A 17704-nucleotide genomic window follows, 5' to 3' on the forward strand; every position below is an offset into this window, starting at 1 on the left:
GGACCAAGCCAGGCTTTGCTTCTAAGTGGTTGGGTAAGAGAGCAGGACCTTCCATGCTGACAAATACTGCTTTTGCATACGATCCAGCAGAGTGGTCAAGAGAATTCAAGACATCACTTGCCAAAACTTTGGGAGAGCTCAGGGTAGTGTTGCACTTGCTTTAAATATATACTTACAGACAAAAAGAGCAGGTTTGCAGCTTTGTTTCAAATTATGGGAACAATCTCCTTTTTAACTAAGTGCGTCATTAAAGTTGCCCTAAAAGTTAATGGAATGTAGGATAAGTCACTAAGCTCTGGATTGAATTGCAGTCCTTAGTGTGCAGTTCTGTGGACTGTGGTATTTTGAGAGGAATTTCCAGTGCTAGCCATACTGAGGGACTCACAGTCAGAAATCTTTTTGAGATTAGTTGATCCCATAAGATTCAGTAAAAATCATTATGATCTCAAACCAGTTAGGAATTGATTTTCAGAGGGGCTTTCCTGGGCATTCTATCAAGGAATTCTATCTATACACAGCTACTGAGGAGTTCCAGCTCACCCCTCTTCACTGGGAACAGTGATAAATACAAATATACAGCATAGTTCCCTTTCCAAGCTATGCCTTAGGGCAGACAAAACTTCACCTTGACACAGATGGATGCTCTTGCTTTAAGCCTGATTGAAAGCCCTCAGCAGAAACCCAACCACATTACCATTGTAGGAACACACAAATGAGTTGCTGAGGGAAGCAATTTACTGCTGCCCAATTCCTCTAGAGCTGCTCTCCATTGGCAGGCTCCTGCCCTGCAGCTCCTAAGATATAGCCGGCCATCTTCTGCACAGGAATAATGACTCGAGGAGAAGTGTAGGGAGCACAGCTCAGAGAGACAACTGGGAGCCACTGATCCTGTCTTTGTGCCTTGTTTCTTTTGAAGGACAGAGCATTAATGAGGTGCTGCCCTGAAATATGTAAGGAAGCTGAAAAGAGAGGGAAAATGAGCTTTCACTCAACATCAAATTAATATGTCAAGAACAGAATTAATCAAGATACCCACAAAACCAAGAAGAAGAAATTCTCTAGTCATCTATACATCAATATTAGAAGCTTGCATAATAAACAAGAGGAGACTGAATTGCTCATTTGGGAGCATATTTTGACCTAATTGTTATTACTGAAACCTGCTGGGAAGATCAAATTGATTGGAATATTAAAATTAATGCCTACAACCTATGTAGGAACAATCAAATGTGGGGAAGAAAGGAGAAGGGAGAGGTAACATGTCAAGGGATATGTTGCCATTTGAAGATGTTTGCACCAGAGAAACATGCTCTCAAATATTAATGGGTTAACATATTTTAACAAGATACAGGTGTACAGGTCTGCTACCAATTTGGGTTGAAAAACAATATTCATCCACTCTGTGTTGGTGGGAAATTGCATTGTGTTTTCTTGAAGGACTTGTCTTGGTTCCAGCCAGGGCAAGGTTCATTTTTGCAGTAGCCAGGAGGTGGCATGGCCAGGACCCAGAAGTTATTCTACACCACCTCATATATTGCTGGGAGCAGGGGAAGGGAGTTTTTTCCAGAAGGAATGGTAGGGGCGTTTTTGGTAGGGGCAGCATGGCTGCAGTCAATTTGGGTGCTGCAGTGAACAGTCACTCTCTCTTCTGTGCACTTTTGTTATTGTTGCTGTTACTGTTTGTTTTCTTATCTCATTGCTGTCTCCAGTAAATTGTTCTTGCCTTGACCTGTGAGTTTTAGTTTTTGTGCCTCCAGTTTACCACACCATCCCACTACAGGGGCAAGGGGGAGGGGAGAGCAGAGCCAGAGAGCAGCCCATGATTTGGAGATTCTTGCTGGGGAGTACCAGTCCTAAACCACAACAGGACATCAGTCTATATTATATGCAGTGTCTAATACTGTTACTGCTAAAACATAATGCAGCTAGTAGTGAAAGATGCTTCTGAATATTGTAGGTGACTGATATACATGAGGTCCAGCAATCTAATCTAATCAAGAAAAAACTATAGTCACAATTTTTTAAAAGCAAATGCAATTTTAAAAGGTAGAGAAAGCAATTTTAGAAAGGGGGGTGTCAGGGGGAAAGGAGAGAGACAGAATTTTACAGCAAATAATACATAGAAACAATGAAAAGTAGTTGTGGACTATGATTCTGAAAATAAAAAGGTGCTGGGACATTCACAGGGAGCATAACTTGAGCTGAAGAGGAAGGGTGTATATGCTGCATGTGCTTGGTGTGTGTGTTACTTCTTTTGCTCCATTGCAAAATTGAAATAGTGCAGTAAAAGTGCTCAGTAAAGCACTCTGGTTGCATTTGTAGTCAAGTCAGATAGTATAAATGGGGTATGATGAAATATTTTCCATGCTAGTGGTACCATAGAAGGATATTAAGTATGTTGAAGTATTTTGTAACCAGCAGGTTTGCCAGGTTTGCACCTGAAAGCTTTAAAATGGATGGTAAAGAATTCTCTAGGCTGTTGATGATGTTTTTGTCTCTTTTTCTTCAGTAGAATAATGATAAATAATATAGAAATATTTTCAGAAAAGATAAATGTGATGACTGGGGGGCAACAGCCTCTCATTCTGGCACCTATGAGAAGGACAGCAGTGAAATAGAAGGTGGAAAAATCAACTGAGTACAAAATTAAGGGAGGGAAAAAGTACTAATGCCAGTCACTATGAGTTCATGGAAAACCTTTATTATGAAAATTACAATTTTTTAAACTGATTTTTTCCAAGAAAGGCATTTGTACAACAGAACATTTTATTTAAGAGTATCGTCACAGAGCCATAACCTTTCTCAGTCAAATGCAATCTTTAATCTCACACAAGTCCAAGTAACTAGAGAGCACAGCAACCACACAGTGCACATCTAATGTGAAAAAATACTGCCAATCAATAGATCATTAAATGTTAAGGAATTGGTAGAAAATGAGTGTGTTTCTAGAGACTGTTCTTGGCCTTGTGACCCCTTCTACTGGTGACCTGGGAGCAAATCAGTCAGCACTGATTTGGTGTGGATGACAGAGAACAGGTCACTGAGCTAACAGGATGCATAAGCAGGCAGGATTTTAATGTCTGAAAACAGTTATCTGTAGCGAGTGCAGGAGCTAGGTAATTTTTCCTTGATGTCAGGAAAACATCTCTACTACAGACTGTTGACCCTGGAAAGTATTCATTGGGGAATAAAGTGGATAATAAAGTAAATATGTTTGTCAGTGCAGAAAAATCGTCAAAAAGCAATATGATTGTTGGATGTTTAAAGTGAAGAATGTCACGAATGGTATTTGGCTTTGGTGACAACTTTTCTGGAACAATATGTCCAGCTCTTGTACCTGTACCTCCAGAAGATGTCAACTTGCTGACAAAGGGCATCAAGGGTCATAAGAACAGAAAAAGAAATGGAAATACCATGAATGAAAGCTGTGTCATTTGTTTAACTTATTCAAACCGTAGGGGATCATTTATTAGCATGGAAAAGTGAAATCTGACACTAAAGGACGCTTTAAAATGCCAAATGTAGGCATAGGAATGTGGCACCTGGAAAGAAGGAGAAATCAAATAAGATGTGCATTTGTAAAGATAAAAGCAAGATGACCTCTACTGCAACTTGATAAGAGTGGTGATAGAATTTCTACAGCAGGAAATTTGTTTGATAGGTAATAATCTCTGGAAAATGCACAGCATGCTTTAGACAGAAGGCAGTTAGCTTGCAGGTCTCACCTGCACTATTCTTCATGGAAACACAGTCCCACAGGTCAGAGGCTGTGATTCCCTGCAGCCAAGATCCAGGGAAATTAAGAAGAGCTGTTGTGGATTTCTTTTTCCTGTTTGTATTTAAAGAATGTAAATTCAGCTGTTTCATTGGTGGAGTTTGATTTACTGTTGCCACAGCACATAAAGCTGCTAAGAGGAAAGGAAAGGAATCACTTTGATCTCCGTCCATCTGGCAGCCTGGTGCAGTCAGCTGTGCACCACCACCATACCGTGATCCACTTTAAGTGGATCTCGACTCCCTCTGCAGATTTCTGTGGTTCTTTTCCTTCCTTTCAAATACCTAGCTCTCCTTCATCACTTTGTTAAAAATCAAAAATAGGAGTGGCTAATGGTAGTGAAACAGTAAGAGTATAATTTATTTATCTTTTACGTCATGAAGTAAATTTTCTCTTACTTGGTGAAGACTTTTGATGTCAACAGTAAAATTATTGTGGATGTTTTTAGGATCAGAATATTTGAGAAATTGATTTTACTTTTTAGGATACATAGCATTTCTACCAGATTCTTTTTAGGACGACCTTTTTCTTTTATTTCTGTGGAACTAAACAAAGTAGTCTGGAAAATACACCACAGCATATGTGACATATGAGCACAGTGTAATCTCATAGGCAGGAATCAAAAAGGGGGAAAAATGCAAGCAGTAACCTTGCATAAGGATATCTGTAATTAAAGACTGTCACAGAAAATAGCATTTAAATCCCCAGTACCAAATATTCAAGGACATCTAAAGGGACAGGGTTTATACATTATCAGTGGCAATTAAGAGTAAATGTGACTGGGATACATGTCAATGCCAGTTATGTGCCTGGTGAAGCAGGAATAAATAAAAATGACTGAAATAAGAATAAAGGAAGAGCCAATCAATGAAGCATTAGTGTTTTCAGGGATGCTTTTCTATCACTGGTACAGTTCTACCAACCTCCAATTGACTGACTTTCAAAAAGGGAGCAATATTAAGGTTAATAGCTTCAGTATATGACAGCTTCATGTTGACAGTATTCCTGAAAGCAAATGGATTTAGGTAAGCAAAAACAGAGCTTAATTTAAAAGTCATCCTTTCTGTTATTGGGTTTTTTTTTTTCAGAATATGAAGGATCTGGGACAGAAGTTCAGAGAAAACACTCAAAATGTGGAGTTTGCAAATACAGGGCTGAGTGTGATGAAGATGCAGAGAATGTCGGGTATGTAATGTTTTCCCTAACAATATCACTGAACAAAAGGAAAAAAAAATGTTAAAGGTACATGATTATCTGCTTGACTATGTTTGCTCTTACTAACTGAAACTTTAGTGCCATCCTATAATAATGTGTTTGATATGTGTCTGTAAAAGAACAAACCATCTGCAGTTGCAAAGTAGTGGGAGAAAACAACAGGGAGTTGTACTGGAAAACCTTTAGCTAATATTTTTCAAAAAAAAAGCCTTGATTTGTTTTATCCTGCCAACAAAACAAGTCAAAAACCAAACAGGAATGCAAAATAAATACTGATTATTCAACCCTGAGATTTTTTCTCTATGTTCTCCTTGTTCATAAAGTATAACATGCAGTTATACTTTATGAATCAATGCTAACCTTGGACCTAAAGGTGAAGTTGAACTGGAGACTTGAGCCAGTCAGATCTTCCAAACTCTCTGTGGCATTTGATCTCCTAGATGCACACAGGGGGAAATTAGTGAAAAATATTAATTATTGTCAATTAAATTTCAAAACAAATTATCAGGGAACAAGAAGCTTTTAAAGACAATTCATAGTGCAGGCGCAGATGCACCACATTTCCCTGCTCAAGGTACTTGGTTGTATTACACCCCAGCTGTCCAGGCTCTGTGGGGCTCTCAGGAGGGGCAGAGATATCATGAAGGAAAGGGCTTCTTCAGACAGCCCCACGAGGCTTTAGGGGGTTTTTAAAAGGTGTCCTGCCTGTTGATGGGGCTTTGTTTTCCAACAGCCTTTGTCCTGTATGGAATAAGGTTTACTGGGATATGGGCTGGTGGCAGGTACTGGGTTTGTGGCTGCAGACACAGAGCATGAAGGTGTTTGAGACTTGCAAATGGTACATTTTTGTATCCACAGAGGGAGCAGCATCTCAGAATAATGGTGCCTGAACATCACGAATCGCAGAAAACATCACTCTCCCTTTTCTTGTCTTCCAGCTGGAATCCATTTAATGTTGAAATATGTCTTAATTTCACAAGGTTTTACTACAGGATACAAGCATGAAGACATCTCAGACAGTAAAGCAGCTTAGCACTAACATTCAAGATATACATTCAAGATTAAATTGTAGAATACAAGGGAAAGCAAAATGGTAATAGTGCTCATGAATACTAGCATGATACTTCACAAAGTATCATTCATAAAATGCCCTAGTACTGAAGCCAGCTTGCTCTTTCCAGGAGAGAGACAAATGAACTAGAGCTGTTTTTTGTAATACTAATAATCTTTTGGAATATTGCCTTGGTCTGCTTCATTTATGACTGGAAAGATGGTATAGATTATATATATATATACACACACATACATATATATATATATTTGCTTTATGCACTAAGATGTGCTTTTGGCTTTGGAAAATGAATCCTGAAGCATTCAACTTCAGTAAAAGCTTGCCTAGTCTTTCTGCACTTGTAGAGCTGGAATTCCTGAAGCTATGTAGTATCTATAAGAAAATTAGGATAAAGCTGAGGGGAGAAGAAGGTTTATTATCTACATCCTACTCATATAAAATGAAACCAGTTCCTGCTTCTTGACAACAGGCAAAGAGTGCTATTTTGCCTCTAAGATTTTTTTAATTAGTCCTCATTAAAAAAATAAGTGGAAACAAGACCGTTTATATAGAAAATGCACACAAGTTAGAAAATATTCCCATGTAGGTTATTTGCAATTTATTGGATAATATTTTTAAATTCTATACAGGAATTTAATATAAATTTAATTTTTTTCCCCAGTGCCTTTAACCATTAAAACAGGCTTCAGTGATATTCACTGTTTAGCCATAGATAAATCAGGGTCTGTTAACACAGATTGCCTTCACAAGGTTGGTTTTGACAAGTCACACAGCAAGTCACAGGCTTGCTAAAGTAGAATATAGGAATTGGCATAATTTTTCATAAAATCAAAACAGTTATTTACTTGGCAGAACCAAGATGGGATTGAAATCTTCTATTGGGAAACTTTAATAGAGCACCCCTTATAACTGCTTTTAATATGTAATTTTTATTCTCTTTGCTGCTGTGTTTCAATGTGGGTTTTGACATCATAAAATTATATCATGACATACAAAGTTACTTGCAACACAAATATCTTTCATTATGTATAAACACTGCTAGTCAGAATTATCATTTAATTCAAATTTGTGCTAGATTACAAACACTATCAGCCCTAAATCTAGCAAATCACAAAACTCTCTAATTTCATAAAAATATTTTGGTTTGATTTTCCTTTTTAAGACATAAGAATGTCCCCTGGAACTTTTTTGAATAGAGTGGTAATGTCTACTGAATCACAAAGAAAAGGTATAATTAGTTCCATTCATGTAGGTTTATTAGGCCTGGACAGCCCTTGCTTGCATCCTGTGATGTTAAGACACTTAATAGAGTGATCCAGGTGATAACAGAAGGCATTTAAAGCAAATTTTGCTCCATTATAGTAACTGTATGAGTTAGCTGAGCTGTCCCCTAATGTTAAGTAGATCATCTCAAGACATACTTATGATACAAACAGTAAATGCACAGTTATGAATTTTTCAGCCTCTTTTCCAAGCTGTGCAATCTGAGGCTTTACAAACACCAGCTCCTTCTGCTCTGACTGCTCTTGAGAAGGAAAATAGTATCTCTACTCCTCATTTATCAATAAGGAAATTAATTTATGGGTAAAATGTTTAGTGAATTGGTGGGAAGGGTGCCACACATGCCACAGCATGTTGAGGTAAATGAGCTGGAATTAATGAGGAATCTCAGGACCTGCCGAGAGGCCACCCTCAATAGCCTAGGGAGCAGAATATGCAAATTTTCTACCAATAATGGAAAAATTGTGCTAAAGACAATTTTATTCCCTGCAGAATGTGGTTTGTCTTTTGGGTATGGAAAGCTGTGGCATCCTATGCAAAAATGGTGACGTCCTATGTTGGCACCTGATGCTTTCAGTGAAAACTGTAGGGGGATCCTTACAATAGAGAAGCAGAAGCAAGACCCTTTGTCATGTCCTGATTTTTAGAGTTGAACTTGCAGGTCCTTAGAGTTATCTAAGCAGGTCCTTTCTTCTCAGAGATGCACAGTGATGTCCTGAGGGGCAATAGACACAGATCAAATCATGTTAAATTTTGTGTTGTCATAATGGAAAATGTTTCTACCATGAGGGTGATTGGACTCTCCAACACCTTGTCTGGCATTTCCATCCATGGAGATGGTCTGAACTTGATCAGACACAGCCTTGGGACCAACTTCGAGCAGGGGCTGGGACTACATGATCTCTGCACATCTCTTAAGCCTAAATTAATCAGTGAGTCTGTGGAATTACCAAATCTTGGTGCATTTTCATAACAAATTTAAAGATCGGTTGTACAGATCTGCTATTTGTGCCATATTACAAATTAGTGATGCTAATTTTTTTTGCTCTTAAATTTTACTTTCCTCTTTGAAAAAGTTACAGATTCTTAGTTTTCATGTTTGGTGTTAAAGCTTTATGGCTATCTCTTAATCAAAAATGATACATATGCTATTATTGCACTGGATCACACATAGTTTGAAGAAATCAGGCTTTGCACAGGGTTTTAGATTTGTATCTTCATTTTTTTTGACTTCACAGAAACACTATCTGTCTAAACCAAAAGTGTTAACAATGCACAGTAAACTGAATGCAAAAATATAAACAACTTTATAATTTCCACTGCTTCTATGAAAAATCTCAATGTTGATTCTAGGTCAAGTGGTCGAGACACAGAAATACAGTCTGAGGAGAGGGTTGTCATAAGCAACACACTTGGAAAATTTGTATTCAGCTATATGTAAATCAATACATTATTTCTTTATCTAAACACTGAAAGTAATCAGGTTGAGGAAGCATCACAAAAATATATTTCTCCATATTTTTCTTCTTTTTTCTTACAACTTGTAAGTATTTTAAAGAGTTGCTAGTTTGTGGTCAATCTTTTCAAGGGCATAGACAGTCACCTGTGGATACATTAGTCTGAAATTGCATAAACATATAACAAGTCATTTGCCTGAACAGTGATTTTCTGTAGATCTGAGGTAACAGGATGGGATGGGTGGAACTTCCTTCTTATTGAGTGCCAAAACTGAAACAGGTTGTGTATATCATGGGAAAAACTGCTGCACCATTCTGTCAGTGTCTGCCTTTCTCCTCTGACCATCAAATATCTCTCTGGCCAAAAGCTTCCTCCTCTTTGTTGAACAGACAACATATAGTTGTGCAAAATGTGTGCACAAGAGGTTGGTAGACTTATACTCTTGTCTGAGAAAGTGGCAAGAAGCCCACAAACATAGGTGGTATGAATGTGGCTGGGTGTTTTCTGTTGGAATTCTGAATTGAAAATGTGGTTGTGTTGAGAGGTGGACACGGAGGTGGCAGTACAAAGCTTGGGGCCATCTAGAGCTGGTGGGGTAAATTCTGTAGATCAGGTCACAAACATACAAGGTTTGCTCTTGACTTTTTCTTAGCACACACAGGGCTTTTCAGTTCTACTGACTGTTCATGAGATAAACAGATCATCCTATCAGTACACAATCAAAAGGTAGGATCTTTAGAGGGTCTGTGCTCTTGCCCTGCGCTGCAACCAGGGATAATTCATCCATGTAAGATCAAGGACTTCTCCAGGAGAGCTCTGACCATCTCCACAAAGAAAGATTTCACAGCTGGGCATATCTGTTCAAGAGCTGGACTTCTCTCACTTTGAAATAATTTTTTCATATTCAATCACCATTTCTTTCCTTGTAACTTGCAATTGTTGTCTTTCACTCCTCTTTGTGTACCTCTGAAAAGAGCCTCACTCTCCTCGATAACCCCTGTTGGGTTGTTGGTGACAGCAGTTACTCCTTAGCCTTCTCCTCTCCAGGCTGAAGAGGGGCAGTGCCCCCAGCCACTCCTCACACAGCCCACACTCCATCCCTCTGCCCATCACAGCCTCTCACCACTGCAGCCTCTCCAGTTCCTCAGAGTATTTGCTGTTACTGGGGGCTCTCAAAGCAGGACAGAGTGTTTCACATGAGACCTCATGAGTGCTGAATGCAGGACCAGAGTCCCTTCCCTTGAAGGTGGTGACCCTCCTGTGATGCAGCCCCCCAGCCTGCTGCTCCACTGGACCCTCAGGTCCTTTTCTGCAGAGCTGTTTCCCTGCCGGTCCACCCGCAATCTGTCCTGCAGCAGTGTGACAGCTGTCCTGTCGTCTTCAGACCTCTGGAGGTTCCTCCATCTTGTCAAGGCCCCACTTGAGTTGTTATCTTTTCTCTTTTTTTGGTCTTTGATAAGGAAATCACTAACTTAAAAGTAGCCTGACTATAAAAATTCAAATTTATCGTGTTCTCAGTTTTACATATTTTTTTTAACAGAAGAAATATGGAAATGGGATTCTGAGCACATTCAGTCTTTTTTTTTTTTTTTAATAAGTGTACTCTGCTGTCAAAGATATGTTTTGACTTATAATGTAGATTTTCAAGAAAGATTGACAGCTGATCCCCAAGTAGACCTTTTGAGATTAACATTTTATGAGATTTACTTTGGAAAGTAAAGGTACCTCAGCAATATATAAATTCAACTGGCCTATAATTTACATAGTGTCTGTTTTCACAAAGGCCAAACCAGAATTTCAGAGGTATTAGTATTAGCAGTTAGAAATGCCAATGTGGATATTTCAAAGTCCTAGTCTCTGCCTTGTCTATATAAATTGTCCTCTAGGGAAAGATTTGGCCTGTTTGAAATCTGGCATGCAAGTTTATACTTACCTCTTTTGACCACATTTTCACTCATTTACCAACTTCTTTTTAAATTAACTTTTTAGGGTATGATATTGTTTATTCATAAGGAAGGGTATCTAAATCCTGTGTAAATGCAACTCACAGCTTTCTGATCCAACTGAAGAAAAAAAAACCTAAGTATTTGTGTGCAAAACAAACCATCCAGACAATAGACAAAATCAGCCTATACAAGGGATTTAAGACTGTGTTGTGGGATTCTGAATTATGAAAATCTGGGTGGAGGATATTCTGATATCATAGGAATAACATAATGGTCTTTTCACTATACTGGCTATTAAGAAATTGAATAGACCCTAGATGGGAAATAATTCATGTCTGGTTTTAATGTATATTTTTAGTGATCTTTGCAGCAGTGTGTGCCAAGTCTTTGAAGGTTCCTATTATTTGGGGATGGAGGGAGGGTTAGGCTGCTTTTGAGAGAGCAAACATCAGTTCACCATGTATGCTGTGAGAAGCTCACTGCAGTAAAGACTAAATTTCTTCAGTGGTCAGAGAGAGCCATGCCATGATAAAGGGGAATGTAGGAAAAGGGATGTCTGGAAAATAGCTGAAGCTCATGGTATTCAAAGGGTGTTCTGGATTGCTGGGCAGAAGTAAAGACAGAGTGCTAAAGCGAGGCGCAAAGAAGCTTTGTAGAATTGAATTCTACTTCTCTTGTGCTATAAAGGGATTTTTAAAAACATACCACAAACCTGATGAAGATTCAAGTCTAGTCAAATAGGTAGAAAAATCACTTTGAAATCCAGATTTTCTTAGTTCAGGTTTCATCAGGGAAGAACTGCACACAAGGGAAGCAACATCAAATGAAAGCAAATCCTTCATTTGCCATGGTTATATTCTTAACTGCAATTGCAACACCCCTGCTATTTCAATTCACCTAAATTTATTCCATCAAGCATACCCTTATCCATCTGTGTGCATTTCACACACTTTGTTTTACTCTAGTGTTTCCATTTTACATTTGTAAGCAGATGTGCCAAAGAATTGGTGAGTACCTCACTGTTGTCAGTTCCTGGGAAGGGATAGCAAGCAGCGCTCCCTGAGAGGCCAGGCCAGAAAAAAACATTTGTGAGCAAGACCCAGGTGGGCAGAAATGCAGCAGCCTGAACTGTTGGTTGGAAATGCCAGTCTCTCCAAGCAGCCAAGCCCGCTCCACAAGTCAATCATGCTTTTCCCTTCCTTTCTTTTCCGTCTCTTTTCTTTGAACCTACCAGGGTTTTTAAGCACACAGAACTTCCAACAGACCACCGACACCTTGAAGCCTGAAAACAAAAGGCAGCCTTGAAATGTGTTCTGATCTCTGGGGATCTAATTAATTTGCTAATAGCAGCAAGTGCTCTTACAGCCTGAGCTTGTCACTTCATTTTACTAAGCACGTTTACTTTGTTACACCTAGTAGCCCCTAAAAAATGAGGTGTACATCCTCATTTCTTCCTTATTAAAACCAGCCAAAAAAAATCTGCTTGGTTTAATTATATCACTTTGTACTTTCTTGAAATTCAAATGCTTTTCTGTTTAACTAATGGTGTTAATGAATGATAATGCATCAGCTCTCTGATGACAGGTGACAAAATTCAGGTACTTTTTCTGTGTACCCTAGTACATCAGAAAAACATCTGAATATATCCTGTTGACTTCCCTGGGTTAAGTGAGAGAAATGATCTGTTGAGGACCTTAAGCAGGAAGCTCCTCCAGCAAGACATCAATTTGGAGCATTAACTGTTTAAATCCTTTTGGTTAAAACCAGTAGGAAGGCTATAGGGAAGAAAATGTTTGTAGGGCTCTTGCTCCTTTTACTCCAGTGTCTCTTTTACAACAAGCTTTTCCAGCAAAAAATTTGAAGCACTCATCCACTTCTTTCTTGTATGAAGCACGAAGCACATTCAAGATGTCCTTAATACACAATTCTGTTAAGTGACTTTACCTTAAGTGACTAACTCTTTTCTTCTGAATTTTACATATAAGGTTCACTCTCTTCCTGGGTGAAGCCCCTCTTGTGCTTCTCCCATGTGTCCCTGCTCCCCCTTCATGATCTCAAGCTTTTCCTGCCCTGCCTTTGTGAGCAGCTCTCTGCATTGTCCTTATGCTCTCTCTGTGCTCTGTCCCCAGCTGGAGAGAGACTTCAGGGAACAGATTGCAATATGGGGCTGCAATTTCATGTTCATTTTCAGTCTTAGCTGTGAAGGAAAACAGTCCTTGGTGCCTCTTACAGGTTCTCCTGCTTGCAAAGGCCACTGATAAGACTTTTGCCCTTTAAGATACCACTTTTAGCTCATTCTCACTGTCTGCTGTGTCTTCTTGCATATTTTGTGTGCTTCTTGTGTGGTCTGTGATATGGTTCAGACCCGTGGGCTCTGCTTGGTAGCCTTGAGCTTTGACTTCTTGGCTTTGGCTCCCAGACTGGCTGGTGGGGGGGGGAAGCTGGCTTCCACCAAGCAGTTGGATTTCCTGTCATCTCATTACCAAGCTATTATCTGCCCTCTGTAGCTCTCTGACGTCAGGATATAACATATTTTCAGTACTTCATAGTGGGTTTGTTGGCAGGTCTTCCAATACTTTCCTGAGTTGCTCATCTGTTTCAGTCTGTGGTGGTCCCATCCCCTCACCTGGACTCAGGCTCCAGTTTCAAAGTGTTTCATGTGAAACATCAGAGCAGCAACTTGCTCTCCCATGGTTTTACCTTCCTTCATAAACACCAAGCAGTTAAAAACAACATTCTTTTCATGTTTTCTGTCAAGAGCAGCACTCCCCATATGTCACTGCTCTCATCTCACGATTTGGCACTTCCTGCAATCCTGTCTGTATTTTTTGGACTAGTGGAAACTGTCTATGAGCAAGGACAAACTCACTGCACCCTATGCAGACTCTCTGATGAGTCCAGGTTTCTAATACGTGCTCCTGGCTCCTTCTCTGCCACCCTATTGCATCTGTGGAAGCCCTTTTCCCTTCAGACCATTGCATTCAAGCCATGTCCTCTCCTTAACTCGTTCTCTTTCAGCCCTCTTACAGGCTTTAGAGGTTTATGTTGGAATAAGAGTTTTAATTTTTTGTAAGGTGCATCAGTCCCATTTAATTGTTCATTATGCCACAGTTGAAGGCCAAGTGACAGCTCTGCCAAGTAATCAGTGACCAACTGGCCAGGGGAAGGCTGGAAGTACCCCTTGGCATCATGGCTGTGGGCAAAGAAGTAGCTAATGGCAGCAGGCAGATAATCAGATACATGTGAAGGGGCTCAACATGTGAAATTCCTGTACATTGATGAGATGGTTGGAGATAAGACTGAGACTGCTGATCAGAATACCAGGGTCAGGAATTCATAAGCACCCCTAAAGCAAGCATCTGGCAATTCTGAGAAAGTAAGCATTTAGGAGATGTTAAATCTAAACACAGAAAAGCATGGAAACTTAAGCAGTTTCCAAGCGGTTTCAACTCTAGTCTGTAATGTCACCATGAAGAAAAAAAAGATATTTTCAAAACTCACCTTATTTGTCACCAGGAATGACAAAACCCAGCCATAATCATGATGCTACAGACATCAGATGGTGGCTACAGGCAGATTTAGGGGAGAGCAAAGGTATTTGTCTGCACACAGCCAGTGTCATACAAATGAGGACCATCTCTCTGCTAGTTTGTGTCAATAAATATGCATGGCTGCTGAGCCATGAGCCTTTTATTTCTGTGTAGTAAACCCTAATAAACCCCTGATTAGTCTTTACATCATGTGGGAGTAGGTAAACAAAATAGTATTTCCATCCTGGTTCTGAGGTTTACAACCATTACCATTTCCACTAAGAAAGATTATCATATGCTCATCATATTGATATTTAGAGGCTTCATTAGTACTTGGAAGTAGGTCCCTAAGATGTGTAGAGACTCATTACTGGGGCAGTTTTTCACTGTCAGTAGGTGCACTTAAAACCCTGCTTGCACTAGAGATGTTCTGTCTAGCTACAATCTGAAGTTCACAGGCATGGAAAATTACCTGCAAAATTAGAATATTTAAATTAAGGAAGAAAAGGTTCTCATGGAAGAAGAGGAAGAGAGAAAAGTATGCTGGCCACCTTCAGTATTTCTGCAGCACGGAATTTGGTTCTGCTGCAGATTTATTACTAGCTTGAGGCAGATATTTGTCTGTTTAATAGTTTAATTTTATCTGCAATAGTGGGAAAGAACATAAAAACCTGGTAAGTTGGTTGCTTGGACGTTTTCCCCCTTCCTGTGACTTACAAGAGTAAGCTAATCAAGATCAAGCTAATAGTTACTCCTGGCAGTCAGACCATGCACCCACTGCAGAGCTTTCTGCCAAAGAGAGGGTTTTGTGCCCACTGCCACCTTCTCAGAAGGTGCAGAGTGGCTTTCTCATCTCATGACATCAGGAAGAGCTTGGCTGAGAGCTGGACATGGTGCCCACCTTGTCCTCCCCCTTTTTCTGCAACCACACTCCTTATTTTCCCCATCCCAAAGGTGGAGATGAACTTGCAGAGCAATGTGGAACATGCACAGAAACTTTATTCAAAAATAGAAGTTTAGTTAGAAAGCAGAATATTGATTAAAATAATCAGGGGGTGTAAGGCATGGAAAGTTGCAAAGTTTTCCTGTGCCATTCACATATGTACAATTTCTGGACTTCTTGCTGGGGCTACAGAAGTATCTAAACATGAACAGGTCATAGTCCTGTCTGAGCCTTTGGCTGTCCTACCTCTGTGTGGTTAGGAACTGGCTATGTGCTAGGTCTTCATCTTTCCTGCTTTCATTTTACAATCCCTAGTTGCAAATTGCGTGGAAAATCATTCATCCTAAACAGCCAAAATGTTAATGGGATGCAGTATGAAATAATTCAGATTGCATAATCCTGTTTTAAATGCAACATAATAGACCTATTGTTAACTTTCAAAGGTATGAATGAAAGTCTTTCTGAAATGACACAGCAAGATATTAACCAATATTAACCAAGCACATTGAGTCTATACAGTCTTTGAAATAAAACTCTTTCTACTGCCTAACAGAAAAGGGAGTCCTTTTTGTTTTCCCTCTCAAGGATCCTGATGCTGAAAAAGTGACAATATTCTTCTGATTTTCTTCACACTAGAGAATAAACACTACAAACTGGTATATTAATGTAATAAATCTTCCTACTAGTGTGTTATCACTTTTCAGGTGTATTCTATGAAGTTGATACCAGAGTAAAACTACAAGAAACATTAATACATTATTGAAAAGCACACTGAAGCATGTATTCACAATTTTGTACATTCTACTTGGAAACCTGAGACGCCAATGACTTCCTCAGCATCCTCAAGCAGCACACTCTCCCCTCCTGGCATTGGTGCCCAAGCTAGTGTTTACTTAGGACTTAACATGACTTAATTTTTGTTTGCTGGATGTCAATTTTGTTTTGCCGTATGCTTCAATTAACAGATGTGTATGTAACATAGACTGCAGTGGATACAGTTTTAATCCTGTATGTGCTTCTGATGGAAGTTCCTATAACAATCCGTGCTTTGTCAGAGAGGCATCATGTCTGAGGCAAGAGCAGATTGACATCAGGCACCTTGGCCACTGCTCAGGTAGGATTAATTTTGGCTTTTTGGAAAAGTTAAGTTCTGACATAACTTGGCTTGGTAGACTTTCCCTTTTGTAATTTTGGTCAGAAGTCACTGATGCAGTTATCAATGAACTCATCACCTGTAATTTTGAGTTCCCCACACTACACACATAGTGCTGTGTTTACATTGCCTTTCTTTGGGTGCTGTTACCTGCAAAGACTGGAAAAGCTGGGGGTGGTAAGAGAACAGAAGGAATATGGGTGTGTGGGAAATCTTCCCTCTTGTTGCTGTGGACTGTAAAATGTGCTTCCAGTGTGAGACAGGTTGGGCCCTGATTGCACAGACATTGATCCTTTATTCTTAAGGGGTTTTTCCCTTATTTGCATTTCAAATGCTTATTTGGAAATAAGCATCTGAAATATGCTTATTTCCAACCAAAGTGATTCTATAATTTCCTTTTCCAGTCTTGGAATGGTCCACTGAAACCCTCTGCCTACTGCCTTGTAGCTAATCCTGCCCATAATCCTTTGGTTTTGGGGGCTTGCTTTCTCATGGGAATAACAGATTTCTACCAACTTTTTGCCAGTTACATCTAGATCTGTAACTTGGGAAGTTCCAACACCAAAACAGACTGTCACCAAAATGACCTAGGTCCATACCGCAGAAAAATTTTTAAAACCTAAAGCTTGAGGTGTGCCATGTTGGTCTGGACACCAGGACTACCAACTAGGTGTGATAGCAGCCTGGTTGTGTGGGAGGAACAACGTGGGAGTGTGTCCAGCTTTACTGCAATTTAAAATAGTTCTTTGAATATTATTCTGGCTTATCAGTGATGCACACGTAGTGGTCTAGAGAATATCCTTTCCTAATGAGTAACCATGCATGTTTTTATCACCTAGAAACAGATGACACAAATGCAGTTGGAAAGAAAGATGATGGCATGCAGTATCGGCCAGAAGTGAAAGGTATGATGCAGACTTTGTGCTTCTTGGTTATGGCTTCACAAGATGACAAAACAGAGCATGCAAGGCTCTTCTAGTCTGCCTCACAGCTCTGATTCCTGTAACTGAGACAGGCCTGTGAGCAGTTTCTCTCTTGCAGCATGTTGCAAGGCTAGCAGGAAGAGGTGCATGATTTGTAAGTTTTGCCTGCTGTATCCCTCTAAGATGCCCAGCTGAGCATGTGGCCACAGGATTGGACTCCCTCCAAGTGCTGGGAAAATGATTTTACTAGAAGATGACAAGCTGTGACATTCCTGATGAAATAACATAGCACAAGCTTCCCTGCCATGATTCCATCTTTTCTGTTAACTTCTGGGAAAAATGGACGATTCTGTATTTGTTAGGTTGTTTTAAAATATTTTCAGTGAACTAATATCCTGAATCACATTG

The 17704-nt window shown here is 39.6% G+C and overlaps 1 protein-coding gene across 1 annotated transcript in view; it reads left to right on the forward strand.

Annotated features, from left to right (window-relative positions):
- The window catches only part of TMEFF1 (transmembrane protein with EGF like and two follistatin like domains 1), a 113562-nt gene that overhangs the window by 83590 nt on the left and 12268 nt on the right, over positions 1-17704 (forward strand). The window contains exons 5-7 of the mRNA XM_071455672.1: positions 4864-4960; positions 16186-16334; positions 17213-17278. Coding sequence (XP_071311773.1) covers positions 4864-4960; positions 16186-16334; positions 17213-17278 — 312 coding nt within the window. The remainder of the gene's footprint in view (positions 1-4863; positions 4961-16185; positions 16335-17212; positions 17279-17704) is intronic.

Source organism: Agelaius tricolor, unplaced genomic scaffold (genome assembly GCF_023055355.1).
Source record: "Agelaius tricolor isolate 1412-34295 unplaced genomic scaffold, bAgeTri1.0.p SCAF_2, whole genome shotgun sequence".
NCBI lineage: Eukaryota > Metazoa > Chordata > Aves > Passeriformes > Icteridae > Agelaius > Agelaius tricolor.